This window comes from Macaca thibetana, chromosome 18, assembly GCF_024542745.1.
Source record: "Macaca thibetana thibetana isolate TM-01 chromosome 18, ASM2454274v1, whole genome shotgun sequence".
Lineage (NCBI taxonomy): Eukaryota > Metazoa > Chordata > Mammalia > Primates > Cercopithecidae > Macaca > Macaca thibetana.
Genome location: NC_065595.1, coordinates 66,155,890 through 66,179,858, shown reverse-complemented (window position 1 = coordinate 66,179,858; position 23,969 = coordinate 66,155,890). Strand labels below are relative to the sequence as shown.

The window sequence follows — 23,969 nt, the reverse complement described above, 5'->3', positions numbered from 1 at the left end:
AAACCCTGGTATCTATGAATATAACCTTATTTGGAAACAAAGCTTTTGCAGACATAATTAAGATGAGGTTGGAATACTATGCAGCCATAAAAAAGGATAAGTTCACGTCCTTTGCAGGGACATGGATGAAGCTGGAAACCATCTTTCTCAGCAAACTAACACAAGAACAGAAAAACCAAACACTGCATGTTCTCACTCATAAGTGGGAGGTGAACAATGAGAATACATGGACACAGGGAGGGGAACATCACACACCAGGGCCTGTAGAGGGGTGGGGGGCTGGGAGAGGGATAGCATTAGGAGAAATACCCAATGTAGGTGAAGGGTTGATGGATGCATTAAAACACCATGGCACATGTATACCTATATAATAAAACTGCACATTCTGCACATGTACCCCAGAACTTAAAAGTATAATAATAAAAAAAGAATAGCATTCACATTATAACATTGTAAAGAAAAAAAAAGAAAGGGTGTATAAAATCTAGAATTTAGTAGCACAGTAGGGTGACTATGGTTAATAATAATCTATGGCATATTTTATAATAACTAATAGAGTGGAACTGGAATGCTCCTAACACAAATAAATGATAGATGAAGTGAAAAAAAAATTGAGATGATGTCATACTGGAGTAGGGTGGGCCCTTAATCCAACATAACCGGTATCTTTATAAGAAGAGGAGAAGAAACACAGACAAACATAGGGAGTATGCTATGAACTACAGGACAGAGAATGGCACAATGTGTTGTCAACAGTCAAGGAACACCAAGGATTGCCAGCAACACCAGAAGCTGAGATAGACATAGAACGCATTCTCCCCTAGAACTCCCCAAGAGAGCACGGCCCAGCTTGACACCTTAATTTTGGGCTGCTAGTCCTGTTGTTTCAAGCCACTAGTGTGGTACTTTGTTACGTAAGCCACTAGTTTTGTGGACTTTCTGTTACAGCAGCCCTAGTAAACTGAAACAAACTACTTAACAGTAAAGAGAAATAAACTATTGATATCCTACTAGAATCTCAAAAACATGCTCAGTGAAAGAAGCCGAACCCCAAAATTATCTATGATGCAAAAACTGGGAACAATGGTTGTCTCTGGCCAGGGTTGGCAAGTCATTGGGAGGCATGAGACTGGGTAAAAGCATGAAGAAATTTTCTGGGTTGATTGAAATGTTATCTATCTTGATCAGCGTGAGATTATAAGAGTGCACGCATTTGTCAAAGCTCATTGAATTGTATGTTTAAGATCTGTGCAAATGCTTCAAGGAAAAAAATCTGCAAATAAATAACAAACTGTAATTAGTAGGTCTGCTTTTGGAGCAGTTAGGTTAGCAAACCTGAAAATATTTCCTGTGTATTCTAGGTTTGAGCAAATAAGTAAATACAAAGTACAGAGTGGGAGCCAGGTTTATCATTAGAGAAGAGAGTTCCAAATACAGAAAAAGGGAAGACAGCAACAAGCCCTGTGGAGCTGGATTGAAATTGGAGGTTATCATTGTGAACTCGTGGTGTTTAATATGAACAGCTAGCTAGCTGGGTAGATAGTAAGAAAAAGGGGGTAGGGGATAATAGGTATTTTCCTTTATGTGTCTTCCTGTCTTTCTGGATCTAAAAAGGCAAAATCTAAGCAAGCAAGTAATAGGAGTAAGAATACATTTCACTGATGGAGGATAGTTCCCTCGAATAGATTCTTGGTTAAGTGTGTGGCAGGGCTTTTTATTTCAAGTAATATTGGATGTATGTTAACGGGGGTACATCTTAATGATTTCTTAGTCCTGAGAAAGAGACTCAGAAATGAGAATGAAGAATGAAAATACTTTCTAACCGTTCAGTTTATCCTGCCAGCTGTCTTGAGGTTAATCACTGGCTAATGGAAACACTCTTAGGTGTATACGTACTAACCTACCTTTAGTCTTTTTTGGATGTCTTACACATTTGCTTGTTGATAGTTAGGGCCTGGAATTGATGACTGACCTATGCTTTTAATCCACTGTGAGTAGTTTTGCTGTTTTTGAGAACTAAGGACAATCATAGTGTTTACTGGTGCTTTTTCCCCACTCCTCCATCTTCCATTTAGTTTCACAAGCAATAGGTAAAGGACTCCCTATTCAATAAATGGTGCTGGGATAACTGGCTAGCCATATGCAGAAGAATGAAACTGGACCCTTACCTTTCACCACATACAAAAATTAACTCAAGATGGATTAAAAATTTAAATGTAAGACCTCAAACTATAAAAACACTAGAAGAAAATGTAGGAAACATCCTTCCTGACATCAGTCTTGGCACAATGTTTGGCCAAGTCCCCAAAAGTAATTTCTATAAAAACAAAAATTGACAAGTGGGACCTGATTAAACTAACATGCTTCTACACAGCAAAAGAAACCATTAACAGAGTAAACAGACAACCTAGAGAATGGGAGAAAATATTCACAAACTATGCATCTGACAGAGATCTAATATCCAGAATCTATAAGGAGTTTAAACAAATCAATAAGCAAAAAGCAAATAACTCCATTAAAAATGGGCAAAGAATATGAGCATATACTTTTCAAAAGAAGACATACAAACAGACAACAAATATATTTAAAAATGCTCATCATCACTAATTATCAGAGAAATGCAAATCAAAACCAAACTGAGATATCATCTCACACCAGTCAGAATGGCTACTATCAAAAACGTCAAAAAAACAAACAAACAGAAAAAAAAAAACCAGACACTGGCAATGCTGCAGAGAAAAGAGAATGCTTAAGTACTATTGTGGGTGGGAGTGTAAATTAGTTAAGCCACTGTGGAAAGCAGTTTGGAGATTTCTCAAAGAACTTAAAAGAGAGCTACCATTTGACCCAGAAATCCCATTACTGGGTATAAACCCAAAACAAAATAGATTATTGTACTAAAAAGACACATGCACTTGTATCTTCATTGCCATGCTATTCACAACTGCAAAGACATGGAATCCACCTAGCTACCCGTCATTGGAGGACTGGATAAAGAAAATGTGGTATATATACAAGATGGGATACTATGTAGCCATAAAAAAGAGTGAAATCATGTCCTTTGCAGCAATGAGAATGGAACTGGTGGCCATAATCCTAAACAAATTAACACAGGAAGGGAAAACTAAATACTGCATGTTCTCACTTGTAAGCGGGTGCTAAACACTAAGCACGCACGAACATAAACATGGGAACAAGAGACACTGTGGACTACTAGAGCGCTGAGGTAGGTAAAGAGGAATGGGTCAAAAAACTACCTACCAGGTACTATGCTCGCTACCTGAGTGCAATATAACCATGTAAGACACCCGCACATGTACCCCTTGTGCATCTAAAATAAAAGTTGGAAAAACAACAACATGTCTTTTATTTGGTGGAATACAAGACAATCTAATATAGTAATACCAGTAAATGCTTTAAAGTCAAATTTTTCTTCTTCACAATTATACTGCTAAAATTCCTCTCTCTCTAGTTAATAGTAATTAATAGTCAGGTATTAATTACTCTAATTAATAATAACAAATGAGTAGACAAATGTAAAAGCTGTCGGAATTAGAATACTCAATCTGCTTGATGGTAATGAATCAAAGCAATAGATAGGCACAGCATCCCTCAGTAGCGGTATAGAAGGCATCAATGTGTATTTTTGTTGAGGTCCAGCCCTCCTCGGGCCATGTCACCTGGGATAAAAGCCACCCTGAGCCAGTACAGTAATATAAACCAATCAGTGGGAGTAGATCATCAATATGCCAGATGCTGTTGATTCATTGGTTAAACTACTGGTGGGATGATTTCTGCCTATGAACAGAGTAAGAGAGGGCAGGAGAGACAGCCAGTCAGCATTTAGGAAGACAAATCCAGTATCTTACCATCCGCAGGTGTGACCTCAGCTGGTGGTGGCTCTTCTTGCCCTCCCATGCTGCTCTCTTTAATACTTTCTATTTCCCGCCAGAAATCCTCCATGGAGGCGCTGTCTACGGAGGCTTCTGAGTTGGAACGGCTGAAGGCAGGAGGATGGAGGGATTCATTGGAGAGCATCCTGTTAATTCTTCGGCAGCGAGGAATGGATTTTCTGAGGAAAGAATAATATCTATGAATAAAAACTTTTTATGCTTTTATGTTATAAAGTCACAAAATTGAATTTAAGTTTAATTAAGTTTAAATTAAATGGAGAAGTGGAATTACCATGGTAGAGATGGGTTTGAGGGAATAATCTCCACTCAGTCGTGGCCCTTTTAAAAAAATTCTCTATACTGTATAATTTTTTAAAATTATTTTTTGAGACAGAGTCTCGCTCTGTTGCCCAGGCTGGATGGAGTACAGTGGTGTGATCTTGGCTCACTGCAAGCTCCGCCTGCTGGGTTCAAGGGATTCTCCTGCTTCCGCCTCCCGAGTAGCTGGGAATACAGGCACCCACCACCACACCCAGCTAATTTTTATATTTTTAGTAGAGATGGGGTTTCACCATGTTGGCCAGGCTGGTCTTGAACTGCTGACCTTGTGATCCGCCTGCCTCAGCCTCCCAAAGTGCTGGATTACAGGCATAAGCCACCACACCTGGCTAAAAAATTCTCTGTACTTTATAATGACTCCGTGGCCATATAGGAATTAACATGAAAATGTTTTTAATAATTTTTAAACACTCATAAAATGCAAAGTTGCTTACACTAGTCAAAATATGCACAGTAAAAGTTTGTTTATGTATATTATCTATGGTGAAGGCAGAGAAGGGCATAAGAGTTGCTGCTCACACCCATTAGGGTGGTTATTATTAAACAAACAAACAAACAAAAAACAGAAAATAACAAGTGTTGGTGAACATGTAGAGAAATTGCAACCCTTGTGCACTGTTGGCGAGAATGTAAAATGGGGAAGCTTTCAATGGAAAACAGTATGGCAGTGCCTCAAAAAATTAAAAATAGAGCCAACATGAGACCCAGCAATTCCACTGCTGGGTATATACTCAAAAGAATTGAGAGCAGGAACTCAAAGGAATATTTGTACATCCATGCTAAGAGCATTCATGTAATAGCGTTTTGGCTATTGGCCACTTCCAAGAGCCAAAAGTTAGAAGCAACCCAAGTGCTATCAATGGATGAATGGACAAGCAAAATGTGTATAAAGGAAGGAAATTCTGACACAATAAACAACATGGATGAAACTTGAAGACATTGTGCTAAGTGGAAAAGCCACTCACAAAAAGACAAATGATTTCATTTATTTGTGGTGCTAAGTAGTCAAATTCATAGACAGAAAGTAGAATGGCTACTTCCAGGGGATAGGAGTGGGATGGGGTGGGGAGGAGTGGGATGGGGTGGGGAGGAGTGGGATGGGGTGGGGAGGAGTGGGATGGGGTGGGGAGGAATGAGGACTTCGTGTTGGTGTGGGTTTGCAACTCCTTTCAAAGAACCTCCTCCAAGCTTGCCTTCTTCTCTTTGGGTTCAAGTGGAATTGGACAAAAAGACCAAAACTAACTCTTAAGCAATGTATGGGCTGTTTCACTCAAGAGCTCCCAGGTGGAAAGAGGTAACCAGGCCAATGGCACAGTAACGTCCACTGTGGGTTTTATGATGACTTAGGACAATTATATTTTTGACATGCAGAGCAGCAGTGGATTGTTATCAAATTTAGCCATGGCTAATGTAAAGCACATTATATTCACGAGAGTACCTAAAGAGAGGCAAAATAATGTTTCCATGATAATACCCCAAAATTTCCATTTGCTCATAAGCTGTACACATCTAGGAATCCTCCTGGATTTCTAAATTGCATCTAAATTTAGTAGCAATTTCTGGAATTTTATCATTGATCGTTTCATAGTATCTGACTGTAGTTCTAGTTTTGAACATTAACTGAACAGCAAGATAGCCAATTTATTTTTTAAACTAAAACATTTCAGGAAAATATGAAATATCTACTTTTATTTTTTATGTGTTGTGGAATAAGAATTTTAGGCAGTTTTGTTTGATAACTGGGTGATAATTTTCACCGTATTCTTTATAGTTCAACAAGTCAAGACACATTCTAGCAGGTGAAATACCTATAAAATCGACAAGATACTAAGACTGTTATTACTAATTTTATTATTTGTAGGCTTTGAAGACTTCTTCCTTTTGCAATACGACTAATACTGAAAACCACTAACAAATTCAGAGTACTAGTATATAAACACCTACTTCTTTTAAAAATGCAATCAGCCTCCTGCCCTCCATGTACCAGACTCAGAAAGAGTATACGGATATCTAACACTTTTCTTAGTTCTAGATTTTTTAGGTTAATTCCTTTAAAAAATAAATATGCTTGACTTATAAAAAAAAGATAGTCTTAATAGTAGACATGGACCATATTTTTAAAATTATAATGCAGTATAAGCGTATATGTCTAATATACAATTGTATAAAGCAAAAATAGAAGGTCTTTTCCTCCCATCTGTATCATACTGATATTGTTCTATAAACTGCTTTGTTTTCCTGACTCAAAAACATGCAGACATTTTTTTTTCAAGCCAATACGGTAATACTACTTCAATGGCTGCACCTGGATACTATCATAGATCTTAGAAATTAAGCAAACAAGCAGATATACCCAAACACTGAAAATATTTGAATAAGTAAGAAATTTGTGAAATAATAGGTAAATCACAGAAGACATGGGGAAGATAGATTTAGGGCTAATAATGATATTTCAATTATAGTACATTTGTTTCTTATTCATGCAAAGGGTATACTAATGGAATCTCAGGGAAGAGAGCTTCATAAAACTCTGCTGGGGACAGGGAGAACAGATGTGAAATATTATTGGTCATGAGCAGCTGAGTAACACACTGGTTCCTTCTGAAATAGTCCACCCAAAGAATCCTTTAATCACAATGATCAACTTTTTTTTGGCAAAGAAGTCAGACAGCATTTTTGGGGATAAGAGCACTTGGAAGAGCTCTCACATTTTTGGTTAGAGATACAAATATTTCTCCTTCACCCCAGGGTGGAGAAGGAACCATGAATTTCCACTCTTGAAACATTACGTAATTTTGACCCTCAGGCCCATCCAACAGTTTGATGAGCCTTAATGGGCAGCTTCATACCTCACCATATTAGGAAAAAAGGGAGTTTAGGCTTCATTAGCTGTTTGTGCCTTTTTATTCCCAAACAATACTAGGAAAATATTACATGACAAATTGAATGCAATTGTGTTAGACAGAAACTTTTGTTGGAAAAACACCACAAGGTTTAGAATTAAATTTTAAGTGTATGATAACTATCGTAAATTCAAAGTGGCATTAAAGAAAGATTTTATTATTCTATTTTTTCTTCCATTGACTTTTTAGTCATAACTTATACTATATTTTAGTAGATACCAGAGAACTTTATTACTATTCATATGGAATTAGTATTTTATAACTTCACAACAGTGTAAATATCTTACAGAATATAATTCTCCCTCTACCCTTTATATTACTGTTGCCATCTATGTTCCTTTCTCACATGTTTACATCCCCCAACAGTTATTATCGTTGTTGCTTTAAAATAGTAAGTTTTTTGAAAAACGAAATACATGGTCTTTTATATTTATCTTTTCTAGAGTTTTTCATTCCTTCCTACATATCTGTGTTTCCACAACAGATCCTTTCTCTTCAGTTTTGAGAACTTCCTTGAGCATTTTCTCTCTCATTCCTTAACATTTCTTGTGCTGTGGATCTGCTGACAACAAATTCCCTCAACTTTATTTCTGAATATGTTTTTAACTTATTTCCATTTTTGACAAATATTTTTTCCTGGGCATAGAACTCTAGGATAGCAGTTTTTGTTTAAATTCTTTTAAAGAAGTCATTCATTGTTGAGTCTATTGATTCTGATGAGAGTCAGTTACAATTCTTACTGATGTTTTTTTAAATATAGTATCTGTTCTATCTGCTCATAATAGATTTTATCTTTATCTTTCGCTTTTAGCAATTTGAGTGTAGTTCTCAATTCTGATTGAGGTTTACTGAGCTTCAATCTGTGGGCTAATGTCTTTCATCAATTTTGGAATATATCCATATCCATTTTCTCTTCCAGTATGTCTTCTGTCACTTTTCCTCTCTCCTCTCCTGGAACTCCAATAACATACTGTCAGGCTGTTTGATGTTGCCCCAAATGTCCTTCATAATCTGCTTTGCTTCTCTCCCCCAACTCTCTCTGTGCTTCAGTTAAAAAACTTCTATTGCCCTGTCTTCATTTTTCCTCACTTCTACTGTGTTCAGTCAGCTAAGTCTTCCAATGAATACTTCACTTCCAATATTGTATTTTTTCATATCAAGAATACCCAATTAGTTCTTTTTAGAGATTCAGTTTCTCCGTTGACATTATCCACATTTTTATCAATTTTTTGTCCATCTATCCTCTAATTTCTATAACATATTATAATTGTAATTGTTATTTGAAAGATCTTATCTGTTAACATCAATATCTGTGCTGTGAATGTGTCTGATTAAATATTGATTTAAAATCAACCAATTGTTTATAGGTCATGTTTTCCTTCTTCTTCACGTATTTCATAACTTTTTATTAGATGGCAATGTTGTTTTTAAAAGAACTCTAGAAAGCTGGAGTAAATACAGGTTTCCCCCAGAAAGGGAAAGGTTTTCCTCTATTTGGTAGATGGAGTGAGAGACAGAGCATGTCAATCCAATCAGGAGTTGAGCTGGGTCTGGGCTGAGTTGCAATTTACTTTAGTTTTCATCTATCTCTGGTTTGAAATGCTTCAAGGGGGAAATCTGTCCTGTGTGTACTACAGGTCCCTCCTGCTAAAAGGGTTTTGGGATAAACACCATGGGACTACAGAGATCTCTCTCTGCTATACAGCTTGGTCCCCTGTGTTGCTGGGATCCTGTACTGCCAGGGCTCCCAGCAAAAATCCCAAGGGGTAGAGTTGTTCACTAGGGAGAACTAGCTCTGCATTTGGAGCTTCTACAAACTCCAATCTCTTGTGCTAGTGCAGGCAGCCATTAACAGCTCCACTGGTGTCTTCTCGCCCCAGTAGAGTCCCTCCACCTAGACAGGTGTGACCTTTGGCCCAGAAGTGCAGAAACTCAGGAAGCAGACATGCCCAGGGAGGTAATGACCACTCGGCTCTGCTCACGTCACAAGAGTTCTTCTTCCCTGGAACTTGGCTCCTTTAGACTTCTTTGTATCCACAGCTCTTCAATATAGTTTTTAAAATACAGATTTTTATATTTATTCTTTTTTTTCTCTAGCTGCTACAGTGGGAACGATAGTCTGTCACAAACTAATCTACATCCTAACTGGTAGCGGAACTCCCACAAAACATTGTAAACATAACAGATATTTTTAAAAGTTGCATTTGTTTATGCACAGCTTGCTCTGTGTAACCACAAGTTTAGTTGTTGAGTATATTCCAAAAAATATTTTTAAAAGACAGACTTCTTACTATGAAATACTCTATAGGCCTTTATTATCTGTTATTTTATGGAGAAGTTTATACGTAACGAGTTACTATCATCCACATTACATCATTTGATCCTTATATGCACCCCATGGAGTAGCCAAAGCCAGTATCATATGTCTCATTGCACAGCAATGGAGAGAGTTACTGGGAGTAAAGTGGGGACACATAGCTTCCCCTTGCAGTTATAAGTAAATGTGAATTCTGTTCTGTGACTTCAAGGCTCAGCACCTCCTGTCCTCAAACTTCTTTGCTAGCCTCACCTTACATCACTCTCCCACAGCATTAGCACTGGGCACGCTAATCTTTCCTCAGTTTCTGTAAAAAGCCAAGGTCTTTCTTCCCTTAGGAAATTTACTTTCTGTTCTTTCTTCCTGGAACCTTCTTTCTCCCCAAGCGATTTCTGCAGCAAGATGCTTCTCATCACTCAGCTCGCAACATAAATGGCACCTCTTGGGGGGTCCTTTCCAGGCCACTCTAATGTAGCATTCCTCCAGTTATTCACTGTGTCAGCTCTCGGTGCTCCCTGCTTCTCATTCATTAATAATAAACACTTCATTCACTCATTTGCTTGCTTTGTTTTGGGGGGTCTATTTTCCCCACTAGAATATAGAGGAACCATGTTTGTCTTCTTAACACAGTGTGTGGCAAAGGAAAACAACGCAGAAATACTTGCCGAATGAATGACTAGCGTCAGTGGATCCAGGACAGGAAGTCAACCTTTCCCCATCCGGTCCAAATGCTCTCCCTCCTGTAATTGTTCTTAATTTCAAAAGCCCCCTCAGGTATTTGTGTAACTGCTTATAGCTGTAAATATTTTTATAGCAGAGAAGTGATGTAGTGTGGTGATTTAGACAAAAACTCTGAAGCCAGCTAGCACAGGTTTGAATGCAGGCTACAGCTCTATAATCTTGAACAAACTACTGAACCTCTGTGACTCCATTTCCTAAACAGCAAAATGGGGATATTAATCACATGCACTTCGAGGGGCTGTTACGAGGAGTGAATTAATATACGTAAAATGCCGGTCACATAGTCAACCCATGTGTTAGTGATTGCTACAATTTAATTAATTTGATAGCATGTTCAGAGCTAGATTTAGGGTGTGGCTATCACAGGTGCTAAAATATAACAGGTACATAAAAATATCCCTACAAATATCATGAGATAAATAAAACTGTATTTGTCAGAATTGCTCTCTGACCCAATTCCGTTCCCAACCCTGTTGTCCCAACTCCCCTGGCCCAGAAGTGGCCATCTGACACAATTCTGGCCAAAGTCACATAAGTAAAAGTCTTCTCCAGGGTTTCAGTGAAATCCTTTGTTTTACTGATGTAGGTGCCACCCCTTTCTCTTTCTCCTTCTCCCTCCTTGGAATGCTGCAGTAGCCACCTTGTCCATTATGAGAAAAGTCAAGAAATTGTAGCAATTGGCCTTGATATTACTGAGTTTTGGAAATAACACCAGATGCTGCCTATCTCTGGACTTCCAGAAATGTGAGAAAAATAAATGCCTATTTTTTAAAACTACTTTCATCTTAGTTATGTTTGTTATTTGCAGCCAAAATCATTCCTAACGGATGATTAGAAGGAATCCTTTAATAAGTCATTTGGGGCAGAGTGAGATGGGACACCCTGTGTACCCCACTGAGGGAAATATTCAAGTAACAATTTATAGTCCACACAATCTGCCTCCTAAGGTGGGTGGCATCTAACAATTCTCTCTTCTTGTTTTTTTTTTTTTTTTTTTTTTTTTTTTTGGAACAGAGTCTCGCTCTGTAGCTCAGGCTGGAGTGCAGTGGCACGATCTCGGCTCACTGAAACCTCTGTCTCCCAGGTCCCAGTTCAATCTATTCTCCTGCCTCAGCCTCCCGAGTAGCTGGGATTACAGGCACGCGCCACCATGCCCAGCTAATTTTTGTATTTTTAGTAGAGACGGGGTTTCACCATGTTGGCCAGGCTGGTCTTGAACTCCTGACTTTTTTTCGAGACAGGGTCTCTGTCAACCAGGCTGGAGTGCAGTGGTGCGATCATAGCTACCTGCAGCCTCAATCTTCTAGACTCAAGAGATCCCCCTGCCTCAGCCTCCCACGTAGCTGGGACCACAGGGGTGCACCACCACATCTGGCTAATTTTTTGTTTTTAGTACAGATGAGGTCTTGTTGGGTTACCCAGACTAATCTTGAACTCCTGAGTTCAAGCAATTCTCCTGCCTCGGCCTCCCAAAGTGCTGGGATTACAGGTGTGAGCCACCACACCTGGCCTTCACACAATGATTCTCAATTGTAAGGGCTACCAGATTATCAGCCTAACCCCATGTCTTGGTCTGGCTTTGATCAATACATTATGGAGTTAAACTTCCTGCTGAAAATATCCCCACCTACATGTACAGGGAATATCTTCACGTTGCTCTCAAACTGAACAGATTCCACGAGCTTTGGGAAGACTATACCAAAACCAAAGATTTCGCCTTCCCTCTACTAGAGAAGAGAAAGACTGAGTTCTCCATTATTTGTCACTGCCGTTGAATGATGCTGGTGGCAGCGCGGTGTGGACCCCTGGAGAAATTCCCGTGGATATTGATTACAGTAAGCCTGTAGCAGGGCTTTTTCAAAAGAAACCACTGACTTTCTGGCATAGACCCTGGCACAGTCCAGTTCCACAGCTGTCTGCCCTTTTAGCTTCCTCAGGAGGCCATTCAGATAGAGGAAGAGGACAAATCCCTTGTTTCTTATGCTCTGGCTTCTCAGTAATCTTTGGATTCTAACATGTTTATAAACAACTCAACTTGCATGTCCTGCAAAAAAGCACTTGAAAGGCAATAACGATAAAAAGAAGCCATAGTTTCAGACTAACAGGATCAAGAACACAGAAGGGGTTTCTGCCTTCATTCCCAGGCTCCCAACTCTCTTTTTCTATCTTTCTGCCATCCCATCAGTTTTCTCTGTCTGTTACTTGCCTGGCTGGTATCATCTCTCTTAGGGGAAAAGAAGAAAGCGACCAAAGCTATTCATCAACAGGTAAACAGGTCTGCCTCAACCTCTCTGTTGCCAGCAAAGGATACAGAAAAATGTGTTTGTAGATTGGGAAGGCTTAAAACAGCCAACAAATCTTTACTTACACAGCAGGGAATATGGAGGGTTGGATTCTTTCTTTCTTTCTTTCTTTCTTTTTTTTTAAAAAAAAACCAATGACATTCACATCAGTAATTAAGTTGTTAGGCATTTATGGATAACTTCTGAGTACAGCACTATGCAAGTAATGGGAACGGTGGCAATGGAAGAATGAACAACTTCCAACCAAAAATTCATTAGCTTTATTGCAGAGGTCTAAAACCAAACCCACAATATATTGAGGTATGCCTGTACAGAAATTATATATGTGTGTGTGTTATATATGACAAATTGAAATATAATCTGTTTCTTAAATTTCCCCATCTTTGTCTGAGGGAGGTAGAGATGGAGAGTGACTGCTAATAGGTAGAAGGGTGATAACTATGTTCTAATATTAGTCAGTGGTGATATGTCAACTTTGTGAATATACTAAAAATCACTGAACTGTACACTTTAAAGGAGTAGATTTTATGTTACATGAATTATATCTCAATTTTAAAATGTATGAGAATTACCCCTGCTTTAATTTTTTTTTAAATTTTGATAATTAAAAGTGCTTTGAGATTTCAAATATTCTTAAGGAAAGGCAAAAGCTTTCCAAAAGGGTCATGGGTTGAGAAAGATTTAGAGACACTTCTATGACAGGTTACTGGTTGCCTTTAGCAAAGGCTAATAGTCAGAGGTGGGAAATGATCTTGCTCCCTGTTCAGCTAATAATCATCTACATAAGGACAGGCTAAAATGTCTGCTTTGCAGGCAAAGTAAATCACTAAATGTGAATGTTTTATGTTCTGTCTGTGTTAAAACTAATATGCAATTTATAAGCTTGACATACATATTTATTTTGGTAACACTCAGTCAATCCCACAAGTGACTCTTAACACATTATCCTCAAAGATAAATTGAGGTTATGAGTAGAGAACTAGTTTGGTGCCATCTAATCATTGCTCAGAGGCTCATATTTTTTATCCAATTAGGGGCTACTCAGGAAGGAATCTATAAAAGAGAATATAAGCAAAAATAAGCTTTTTCTGGCTCTTTACTAACATTCTACCCATTGTCCATTCAGCGACATGTCACTCTAAGAGTCTTGGTAAACTCTATGTTCTGTGCTTCTGAATTTATACTTCACCAAGTAATCTGGACAAACGTCTTTTTAAAAATTGTCTTTTTATATCAAAAGTAAGTTACATGTTCTCTCTATTGCTTAATGTCAAATTGCAGTATATATTTTGATCACGTAGTTTTGAGGGGCCTGCTGCAGCTAGCACTACTATGTATGGCTTTCAAAGTGATTAAAAGTGAGCCCCCCATTCCAGCATCATCTAAGAATTTACCTTGACTTTCTAGCTCCCTCCTGCCTCTCTGATGCTGTGATGTATTTGCTGGAATACAGCCATTTAGTCTCTCTTTCTTCCAAATCTCTGGTCTCCATTATTGCCATTATTACCATGTCATTAATGTTCAGTCAGGAACTGTGTAAACTCTGCTTGATAGTATCCTCGTATTGCTTTTCAGTTTCTTTTGTCTGTTTTCTCACTTCAGCTCCAAAAATTCAATAACAGCAGAAAAGAATCACAAGGTCAAGGGTATTATCCAGCAATCTCGAACTGCTTGGTGTCCCATGTGGGCATTCTTGGGTGGATGGGATTTACAGAGCTTGGTCCAGCTTCACAAGGCTTTCCCTGAGTGGGACTGGCTTTCTTCCTCATGGGCACTCACTTCAGCTCAGCTTCAAACTATTCCGTACAAAGTCCACGGTGAAACACAAGCACAAACTTACTAAATTCTATGAGGGGTGAGTTGGCCCTTTGAATGAAGGTGTATCAACCTTCCTCATTCTTCTTCTTTCACAACACGCTTTTTCCACTCTTAAGACTCACCCCATGACGGTTTTAACTCTGTAGGGTCCCCTGGAGAATAACCACCTTTTGCTCCATCAGTTGTCATTGGCTGACTTTGAGAAGGCTGCTTCCTAAGTTCCACATAAACAGCTTTGAACTGGAAAGCCATAACTAGGGTTTCCAATGAAACAGAGGATTCCAGGATTGGAGATCCTCTGTTTGAGAGGGAGATCCTCTGATTGAGAGGGAATTTCAGAAATGCCTGAATAAACCACCACATTTATAGATATGAAAAATAAATCTGAGAGGGGCAGTCAGTTGTCCAAAATGACACAGCTAATTATTGAGAAATGGAACTACAAATTTGGTCCCCTAATTCCACACTCTTTCCCCCATCACCCGTCTCCTGCCTATTTATACTTTATATTCTTCACTCACTTAAAAAAAATAAAGTTTCACACTTTTATATTAGAGATTACCCTCTTTGTTCCCTTAATGTATTTCTGAAAAGCATACGACAAAATAAGTTATCAAATTGCGTATATTTTTTACCATAAAATATGTTGAGAAATACATCCCCAGCCAAAAGTTTTATTAAAGATCAAAGAGAGCTATATGCAAAAGTATCATAAAATATATGGATGTTTAAAAATACATGTAAAACTCCCTAAAAATTTGAAAGTGAGCCAATAAAATTGGCAGGTGTAGCAGACCAAATACACTGACTATGTAAGCTGTATACAGAGAGATACTATACATTAAAAAGCAACTGCTGTATATGTGATCTAAAAGGAGTGTATCAGCACTATTCACTATTAAACATTAATGACAATTTAAGTTTACCCATTGGTTGACCTATTAGAATGCACGGGAGTTTCTTGAAATAGTGTCAGTAATTCATGTCTTCTATTTTAGGAAGAAATTCAAGGAAGAAGCTAAGACTTCCATTGTACTCAGCTTTCCCTGTGGTAGGTAGAGATATTTCCAAAGTGTTATTGCCAGGTTAAAATACAATACATTCTAAATCCACATTCTTCTTATTCACATCATTGACAATAATCATCGTCCACCCAAATGAAAGCATTTGACATTAGTTCTCTACCTCACCCTCTCCAGTTTACTCAAAACACTGTTCATCATCAGATAAATTCCTTGAGAAAACCACAAAGCCAGCAGTCAGAGCACTTCATGCTGTCTAAAAATGCCATGAAAACAACAGTCATAATTAGGATCCTCAAAATCCCTCTCACTGCATGACAAAGAAAGGCACAGATCAGTAATCTGAATGTCCATGGTCAACATGAATGTTAGAAAGACAAGAGTTGTAAGTTCTGTCAAAAGAGAATCAAATAAGTAATTGTATACTGGCTGACACTTCACACGGTGGGGTTCTTGTCATCAGTATCTCTGAAGCTCTTCCACAGTCGAGGTGAATGGCTTTAAGGAGCTCAGCATCTAATCCCTGACAGCAGACAAAAAACTATAAATCTCTGATCAATAGCTGATGCCATGGGCATAGAGAGTAATTTATTTTCTGTCATCTTAGTCAGGTGAAGCTCTTTCTAAGAGGAATAACCCAAATCAGGAAGGTTTCCCTCCTAAGCCTTCCTGTCCACTCATTTTCCAGTAATGTTACTGCCTTGCTCTACCACTGGCCAGCATTCATCATGACAGTCATTCCTTGAATAGACTCTGTTGTGAGCAAATCTGCTGAACTTTCATCCAATTTTTAAAAACATTAATGACATAGAGAAGTAAGATCTTGCATTTCACTGTATTTACTTCCAATATTTATTTATTTAAAAATAAATTTATTTATTTAAAACAAGAAGCTGCCTCATATTTTGGTTTTCATGGCTAGCCAAGTGATATATCGGAAAAGGGTTTCAATTTTGCTTCCATTTTCCATTCTAAAGCTCCCTCTTTAAAACAAAAATTACCCATATTCTGCTTAACAGAATATCTATGTTTGAGTAGAGTTTAAAACAAAATTCTACCAAGGCTCCCACGAGTCCAAACAGCTCCTCTGTAATAATTAAATAAAGACTAGACTCTGTGGGAAAATATGGTTTGGCTACTGGAGCAAGGCTGCATTCTTAGTCAGAAAGCAACCTGGAAAAGTATTCATTGACCCTGAATTCTGTCAGTGACTCATCGTTTCCCATTTATTTCCCTTATAGAATTCTTCTCGAAAAATGTCTGTCTCCAGCCAAACTTTTGGAATCATATAGTTGAGAAAAAAGTTTTATTAAGTGAGTGGTAAATGTGGAATGATATTCATTGATGAAAATTAATAATTAATGGGAAAGATTGTGACTATTACTTATGGCTATTTGAGTAACCTTTTGAGAAATACGCTTTTACAAAAGATTTTCTGGTCTTATTATCCCAGGAAGAATTTAAAAAAAAAGAAAAAACAGCACTATGTATTTCTCTAAAGGAGGCACAAAAATAAATACATTGTAGTAGAAAAAAAATAGACGTGTAGTGTTAAGAACTCTAGAAGGAAGGTAAGCCAAAGTTTCTAGAGTCCTCCCACAGCCCTCTGCACTTCTGAACACAGTGAACACGACTAGTTAAGGTCCACTGTACTTGGAAATATGTTTGAATGTATTTAATAAACATATAATAGGTAACCTGTACATAGCAAACCCTCAAAAATGTTTACTGAAAGAAGTGAACAGACTTTGAAAAGGAAGAGTGGCCAGGTCCATTTCCCACTTTGGGAAGCGAATGCATGACAATCAGCAAATTCATTGCTGGTTCAATGAAGATTCTTGTGCTTCTTCAACCTTTTCTTCTGTCTGGTCTACCAAATTAGTTATTAATAATGTTCATATCAAAGATTTTAGATATTTTATTCATTTAGTCAATGAACATTTATTATATTAACACATCAGTAGGTTTGTAGAAACTTGGCAAGGGTGACCCCAGTTGCAGCAGCAAGAAGATTAAGAATCCAGGAATATCCTTCGAATGGCCAGATACTGTAGATACTTTTACAGTCAATTGGACTAGAACTCTGTTATATATGACTCAGCTGATAGGCCCTCCCTCTTGAAACTGGTGCAGTGGCTCAGAGTATTTACTTTGCTAAAAATTTCTTACAGAACTTTATAAAACACAGATCTTTGGGCCCTGATCACACAGAAATTTCAATTCAGAAGCTTTGAGGAGAGGCCCAAATATATGTATTTTTATTAGCACCCCAACCCCATGACCACTATGTAATGCTAGTGCCACTTATTTGTGAGTCAGACTTTGAGAAACACAGATCTGTCTCCTAGCAGAATGAACACTCTCTCCTGATTCTCTAAAACTCTCTGAATAGTGCTTCTCTGTCTACTTTCTGAATGCTCTTTATCTACCAATCTTTATCTACTGGCGCCTCACAAAATTCCACCTCTAGCACACAGCTCTCCATACTCTATATAACACCCTCTCCCCAAAGCGTTTCCTACCTTAGAGTTTAGCTTTAACCTATATGATGATATATTTCCAGTCCTTAACCCCATCCTTAACAACTCCTTCAGACTCACATCTAACAATCCACTGGGCGGGGCCAAAGTATATAATCCCAATACTTCGGAAGCGGGGCTGATTGCTTGAATCCCAGAGTTTGAGACCAGCCTGGGCAACATGGTGAAACCCTGTCTCTACAAAAGAAAAAAAAAAATGCCCACTGGACATCTCTATCTGGATGTTGCCATGAAACTGCTCAAGACAATGGGATGTAGTTACTCAACCATACATCCTACAGACTGATGACTGGGTGCCTTTGTTCATGCCTTCCCTGGGCTTGGAATCTTTCCTTCCATTGCTATCTGACTTAATTTAAGATTCATTTTAGGTGCCCTCACCTGAAGGCAAGAACTTCTCAAACCCATCCTTCATTCCTTTATACATGGGCTGATGAAATTCTGAGCATACTTCTATCAATATACTTACTGGTATCTCATAAAAAATATAAAAATAATTTGTATGTAGATGCTTTGGAATTCATAAAGAGATAAAGGCAGAAGCTTAGATTGAACTTTCTCAATAATCAGCTGTAATTCTGGCTTGATAGCAAAAAAGAAAAAACTAAATTTCTGCAAAGTATCCACTAATTTAGAGGTGAAGGTGAGTTAGGAAACACATGCAAAGCGAAGACTAAAAATTTATTTCTGAAGAAATTTATTGACTATAACATAGTGACAATGATTAGTTTAACAAACATTTATTCAGTACCTAAAAATACTAGGTACAAGATTCCAGATGCCAGACACCATTCTAGGTACTGCAAATCTAGCAATGAACAAAAAGGCCTAGCCCTCTGATATGGTTTGGTTCTGTGTCCCCACTCAAATCTCATGTTGAATTGTAATCCCCAATGGAGGTGGGGCCTGGTGATCATGGGGGTGGTTTCTAATGGTTTAGCACCCCTAATGGTTTAGTCCCCCTAGTGCTGTTTTATTATAGAGTTCTCATAAGATCTGGTTGTTTTAAAAGTATGTAGCACCTCCCCCTTTGCTTGCTTGTTTTCTCTTTCTCTCTCTTCTCCTGGCCATGTAAATATGTGCCTGCTTCCCCTTTACCTTCTGCCATGATTGCAAGTTTCATGAGGCCTCCCCAGAAGCAGAAGTCTGTACAGCCCACAGAAGTGTGGGCCGGTTAAACTTCTTTCCTTTATAAATTACCCAGTCTCAGGTATGTCTTTATAGCAATGTGAGAATGGACTAACATACCCTCATTACTATTTCATTCAGTAAGGGCAAATGAAGCCAAAACAAATACTTTATATGGTCATTTGTGCAGGTACATAGGTTAAAAATATATAAAGTGAATTTCCATTTCCAACTATGACAGCAATGGGGATCAAAATTACTCTCCCACTGTAAACAACTAGAAACTGGACAAATAGAGGAAGGAACCGTTTTAAGATTTGACAAGAGGCAAAACAGGACTATGATGCCAGGGAGAAAGAAAACAAATTAAGTTAGCCTTCTAATCAACGTGGCTTTCTACTTAGAGGAATTTCCAAAATAGAGCACATGGAAGGAGTTCCTGCACAGAGCCCAGTAGTTTCACTGAGGTGAGGAGCAGAGATCAAAGCTCAGGAAGGTGAGTTGGCTAGAATCTGCTGGTCAGAGCACCAGAAAAACACAATCAATGAAGAGACATTGCTTCAGGAATTGGCATGGGGGTCCCCTTGACTCTGGCTGAATGCCCATCAGGGCTGCATGAGTTGAACCGTCTCAAGATCAGGCAAAAATTAACTTCTACACAAAGAACCAGGGAGCTATAATCCAAAAGTTCCCAGTGCTCATATAGAGCTAGGAAAATGTACATACACTGGTGTGTATACTAAAAAAATACATATCAACTGGACTTCTGCTTTAAACCATGACAGAGTAACAGACTTCACACCTGCCAGAGTAAAGAGACATGGTCAAATACACAAGATATACAACGGAAACCTCAGAAGTCTCATGCCGTACTAAGAAAACTCAATTTGCTCTAGCTAGAGGCTGCTCTAGAATGTAACCCCCACCAAAAAATCCACAAAAAACTGAACCAGCTGCCAAAATACAGCTGTACACTCTTTAAGGAAATACAACAAAACCCAGTACTCATCCACTTGAAATTGACAACTTCCAAAATCCAATGAAAATTACTTAATAAATGAAGAAGAAAGAAAAAGGAACAAATAATGAGAAGAAAAATCTCAATAGAAAGACACAGAGATGATGGAGTTAGCAGAAAAAATGTTAAAACAGCTATAATAAAAATACTCAAAACATGTAATGCTTTAAAATACAACATGAATATAATAAGGAAAAAGAAGACATAAATGATGAAATTTCTATGCATAAAAATACAATATGTGAAATAATACCTCCAATGAGTGGAATTAACAATAAATTAGATACTGGTGGAAAAAACACATTGGTGAATAAACAGAAACACAGAGAGAAAAAAAAGTGAAAAAATAAATAAACAGAGCCCCTGTGACCAATAGGAGGATGTCAGATGGCCTCATAAATGTGTCAACTTCCAGTCAAGATGGAGTCACAGGAACCAGACTCACTTCCCACTTGAAATGAAAAACACACACACATACATACACAAAATATATGAAATGATTCTCAAGATATTGAATGTCAGGAAGCTGAAAACAGTGATCTTGGAGGAACAGGGAATAAACAAGTTGAGCCCTACAATAGCCCCAGTTTATTGCTTAAGGAGAGCTTCCAGGCCATGGTGCAGAAGCAAGGAACCCAGCTGAGCTTGGTGGTCTGAGTTTAGGAAACAGAGCTAGGAATCAAGGAAGCCCTGGAGCTCACAGAACAGGATACTGGTGAAGAGAAATCTCCAAAGACAGAGAACTCTGGAGCTCCTCAGAGGAGCCCCATCAAGTTTTCAGTTGAGTAGGATCAGCAAATTCATATATGGAAACTACCCTCAGTCAGGGAAAATCACTGGAAGAATCAGATAACAGGATCCCAGTGATGACCGAGGGTCAGAAATCATTTGTGTTCTCACCAGCCTGAGTGGAAAAGTTCATAATTTATAGGACCTTGGATAGAGTATTCAGAAGAGTTTTGCCTCTAGAGTGGGGAAAAGCTTTTTCTTAGACTAAATGCTCTGGTCTTGCCTGACAAATCTTAAAAGTAAGATATGAAAGAATCAAATAGTTTTCAAGGGCCAGAACAAAGCTCAAAATATTTATAGAACCATAAAAGTATCCAGACCCTAATAAAAAAAATCCACACTGCAAATTCCAATAAAAAAATGACGAGGCTTGCAAATAAGCAAGAGAATAGGACCAATAATGAGGAGAAAATTCAATCACTACAAATGAACCTAGTAATGACAGGTGACAGAATGAGTACACAAGGACATGAAAACAGTTATTACAACTTTATTCTATATGTTTAAGAAGTCAGAAAAAATACTGACATCTTAAGAAAACACAAGGAAAATTTTCTAAACACCCTAATGTAAAGATGAAAACACAAAAACCACAGATTCGAGGAGCTCAATAAACTCAAAGGATAATAAACATGAAGAAACAATACCATGGTGCAGTGTAATCAACTTATTTAAATTAGCAATAAAGAAAAAAATCTTAAAAATCAATCAGAGGAAAACAAACAAAAATCCTGTATGTACAGAGGAATAAAGACAAGGATGCCAGCAGATGTTTTTGTCAGAAACAATACAATCTGAAAGATAGCATAACAACCTCTTTTAAGTACTTGAAGAAAAACTATCAACCCAATGAAAATATCCTTCGAAAATAAAAGAGAAATAAAGTGTTTTTCAGACATAAAAATGATGAAAGATTCAGCAGCAGCAGATCTTCCCTATAAGAAATGTTAAAGGAAATCCTTCAAGCAGAAGGAAAATGATACCAAATGGAAATATGAATCTATAATGAGAATGAAGAACATAAGGAACGATAACCTCAAGGTTAAATATGAAACTATTTTCTGATTACTTCAATCTCCTTAAAAGTTAATTGATTGTTTAAAACAAAAGTAATAAAAATGCATGACAATAGCAGAAAGGCCTGCAAGGGAGAAGGAGATATAGAAGTGGACTGTTACAAAATTGTTGTCATATATATGACAAATAACAATATAGTCATATTTGACTATATGACTATTCTTTTTGCATATATATATATTTCAATCTTTTTTTATATTTTATTTTGGAAAGTTTGTACTGCTTTTGCCTAAAAGTTCACTAATCTTTTTCTTGTGCTGTCTACTATGCCATTAATCCACTCAGTTTATTTTTAACCTCAGACAGTTTACTTCAAGGTAAACTGATAAAAATTATAATACATAGCTTAAAGGAATCACTAAAATAACACAACAAAGAGATGTTAAGCAAATAATACTCAGTTAAACCAAAAGAAGCCAAAAAAAGAAGAAAAATAATGAAAAAAGGAAAAACAGTCAGGCACAGTGGCTCATGCCTATAATCCCAGCACTTTGGGAGGCCGAGGTGGGCAGATTGCCTGAGCTCAGGAGTTCGACTCTAGCCTGGGCAACATGGTGAAAACCCATTTCTACTGAAATACAAAAAAAAAAAAAAAAAATTAGCTGGGCATGGCGGCATGCACTTGTAGTCCCAGCTACTCGGGAGACTGAGGCAGGAGAATTGCTTGAACCCGGGAGGCGGAAGTTGCAGTGAGTCGAGATCTTGCCACTGCACTCCAGCCTGGCGACAGAGTGAGACTCCATCTCCAAAAAATTTAAAAAAAAAAAAAGGAAAAATATAAAGCAAATAAAAATAATATTTAAACACAACCACATCAATAATCACATCAAAGTATAAATGGTCTAAACCTCTCAATTAAAAAAAAAAGGTAGCCAGGTGTGGTGGTTCATACCAGTAATCGCAGCACTTTAGGAGGCTGAGGTGGGCAGATCACCTGAGGTCAGGAGTTCGAGACCAGCCTGGCCAACATGGTGAAACACTGTCTCTACTAAAAATACAAAAATTAGCCGGGCGTGGTGGCAGGCACCTGTAATCTCAGCTACTCAGGAGGCTGAGGAAAGAAAATTGCTTGAACCTAGGAGACAGAGGTTGCAGTGAGCTGAGATCGTGCCATTGTACTCCAGCCTGGGCAACAAGAGTGAAACTCCATTTAAAAAAAAAAAAGGCAAAGGTTATCAGACCAGATTAAAAAGCAAGACAGAACAGTATGCTGGACATAAATAGCTTAAAATTAAAGGATAAAAAAATACTATGCCATGCTAAAACAAATCAAATGAAAGTTGTAGTGGCTATATTAATACAGGAAAAATTTTATTACAGAGCAAAAAGATTTCTGTAGATTAAGCAAATCATTTTCTAATAATCAATATGATCAATGAAGAATAAATAACAATTTTCAAATTTTACATACTAACAAGAGCTTCAAAACAAATACAGCAAAAACTCAGAGAATAGCCAGGAAAAATAGATAAAAACCACAATTACAGTAAAAGATTTCAAAACCCCTCTTTCAGCTGGGCATGGTGGCATGTGCCTGATGTGCCTGTAGTTCTGGCTATTCAGGAGACTGAGGCAGGAAGACAGTGTTAGCCCAGAGGTTTGAGGCCAGCCTGGGCAACATAGCAAGACAATGTCTCTAAAAATATAAATAAATAACTTTTTCTAAAAAACCCTCTTTCAATAATCTATGGAACAGGTAGATACTAAATAAGTGAGTATATAAAAGACAACTTATTTGACATTTATAAAACATTTCACCCATTAATAGCAGAATACACATTCTTTTCAAGTACCCATAGAACATTTACCAGTATAGATACTATTTAGTGTATGCAAAAAGTGTCAATAAATTTAAAAGGATCCAAATCATAGAAATACGTTCTTTGACTACAACCAAATTAAGTTACAAATCTATAATGGAAAGATATCTGGAAAATCCTGGAATATTTTGAAACAAAGTAGCATACTTCTAATTACCCAATGGGTTAAAAGAGAAATAAAAATGAAACCAGAAAGTATGAAAGTATTAAAACTGTACCATAACAAAATTTGTGGGACATAGCTAAAGCAGTGGTTGGAGG

General features: G+C 37.7%; 1 protein-coding gene across 4 annotated transcripts in view; it reads right to left on the bottom strand.

Moving 5' to 3' along the window:
- ARHGAP28 (Rho GTPase activating protein 28) overlaps positions 1–23,969 on the bottom strand; it is a 192,612-nt gene that overhangs the window by 87,000 nt on the left and 81,643 nt on the right. For all 4 annotated transcript variants that reach the window (XM_050767460.1, XM_050767461.1, XM_050767462.1 and 1 more), the window contains exon 2: positions 3,870–4,072. In XM_050767460.1, the coding sequence (XP_050623417.1) occupies positions 3,870–4,072 (203 nt within the window). The remainder of the gene's footprint in view (positions 1–3,869; positions 4,073–23,969) is intronic.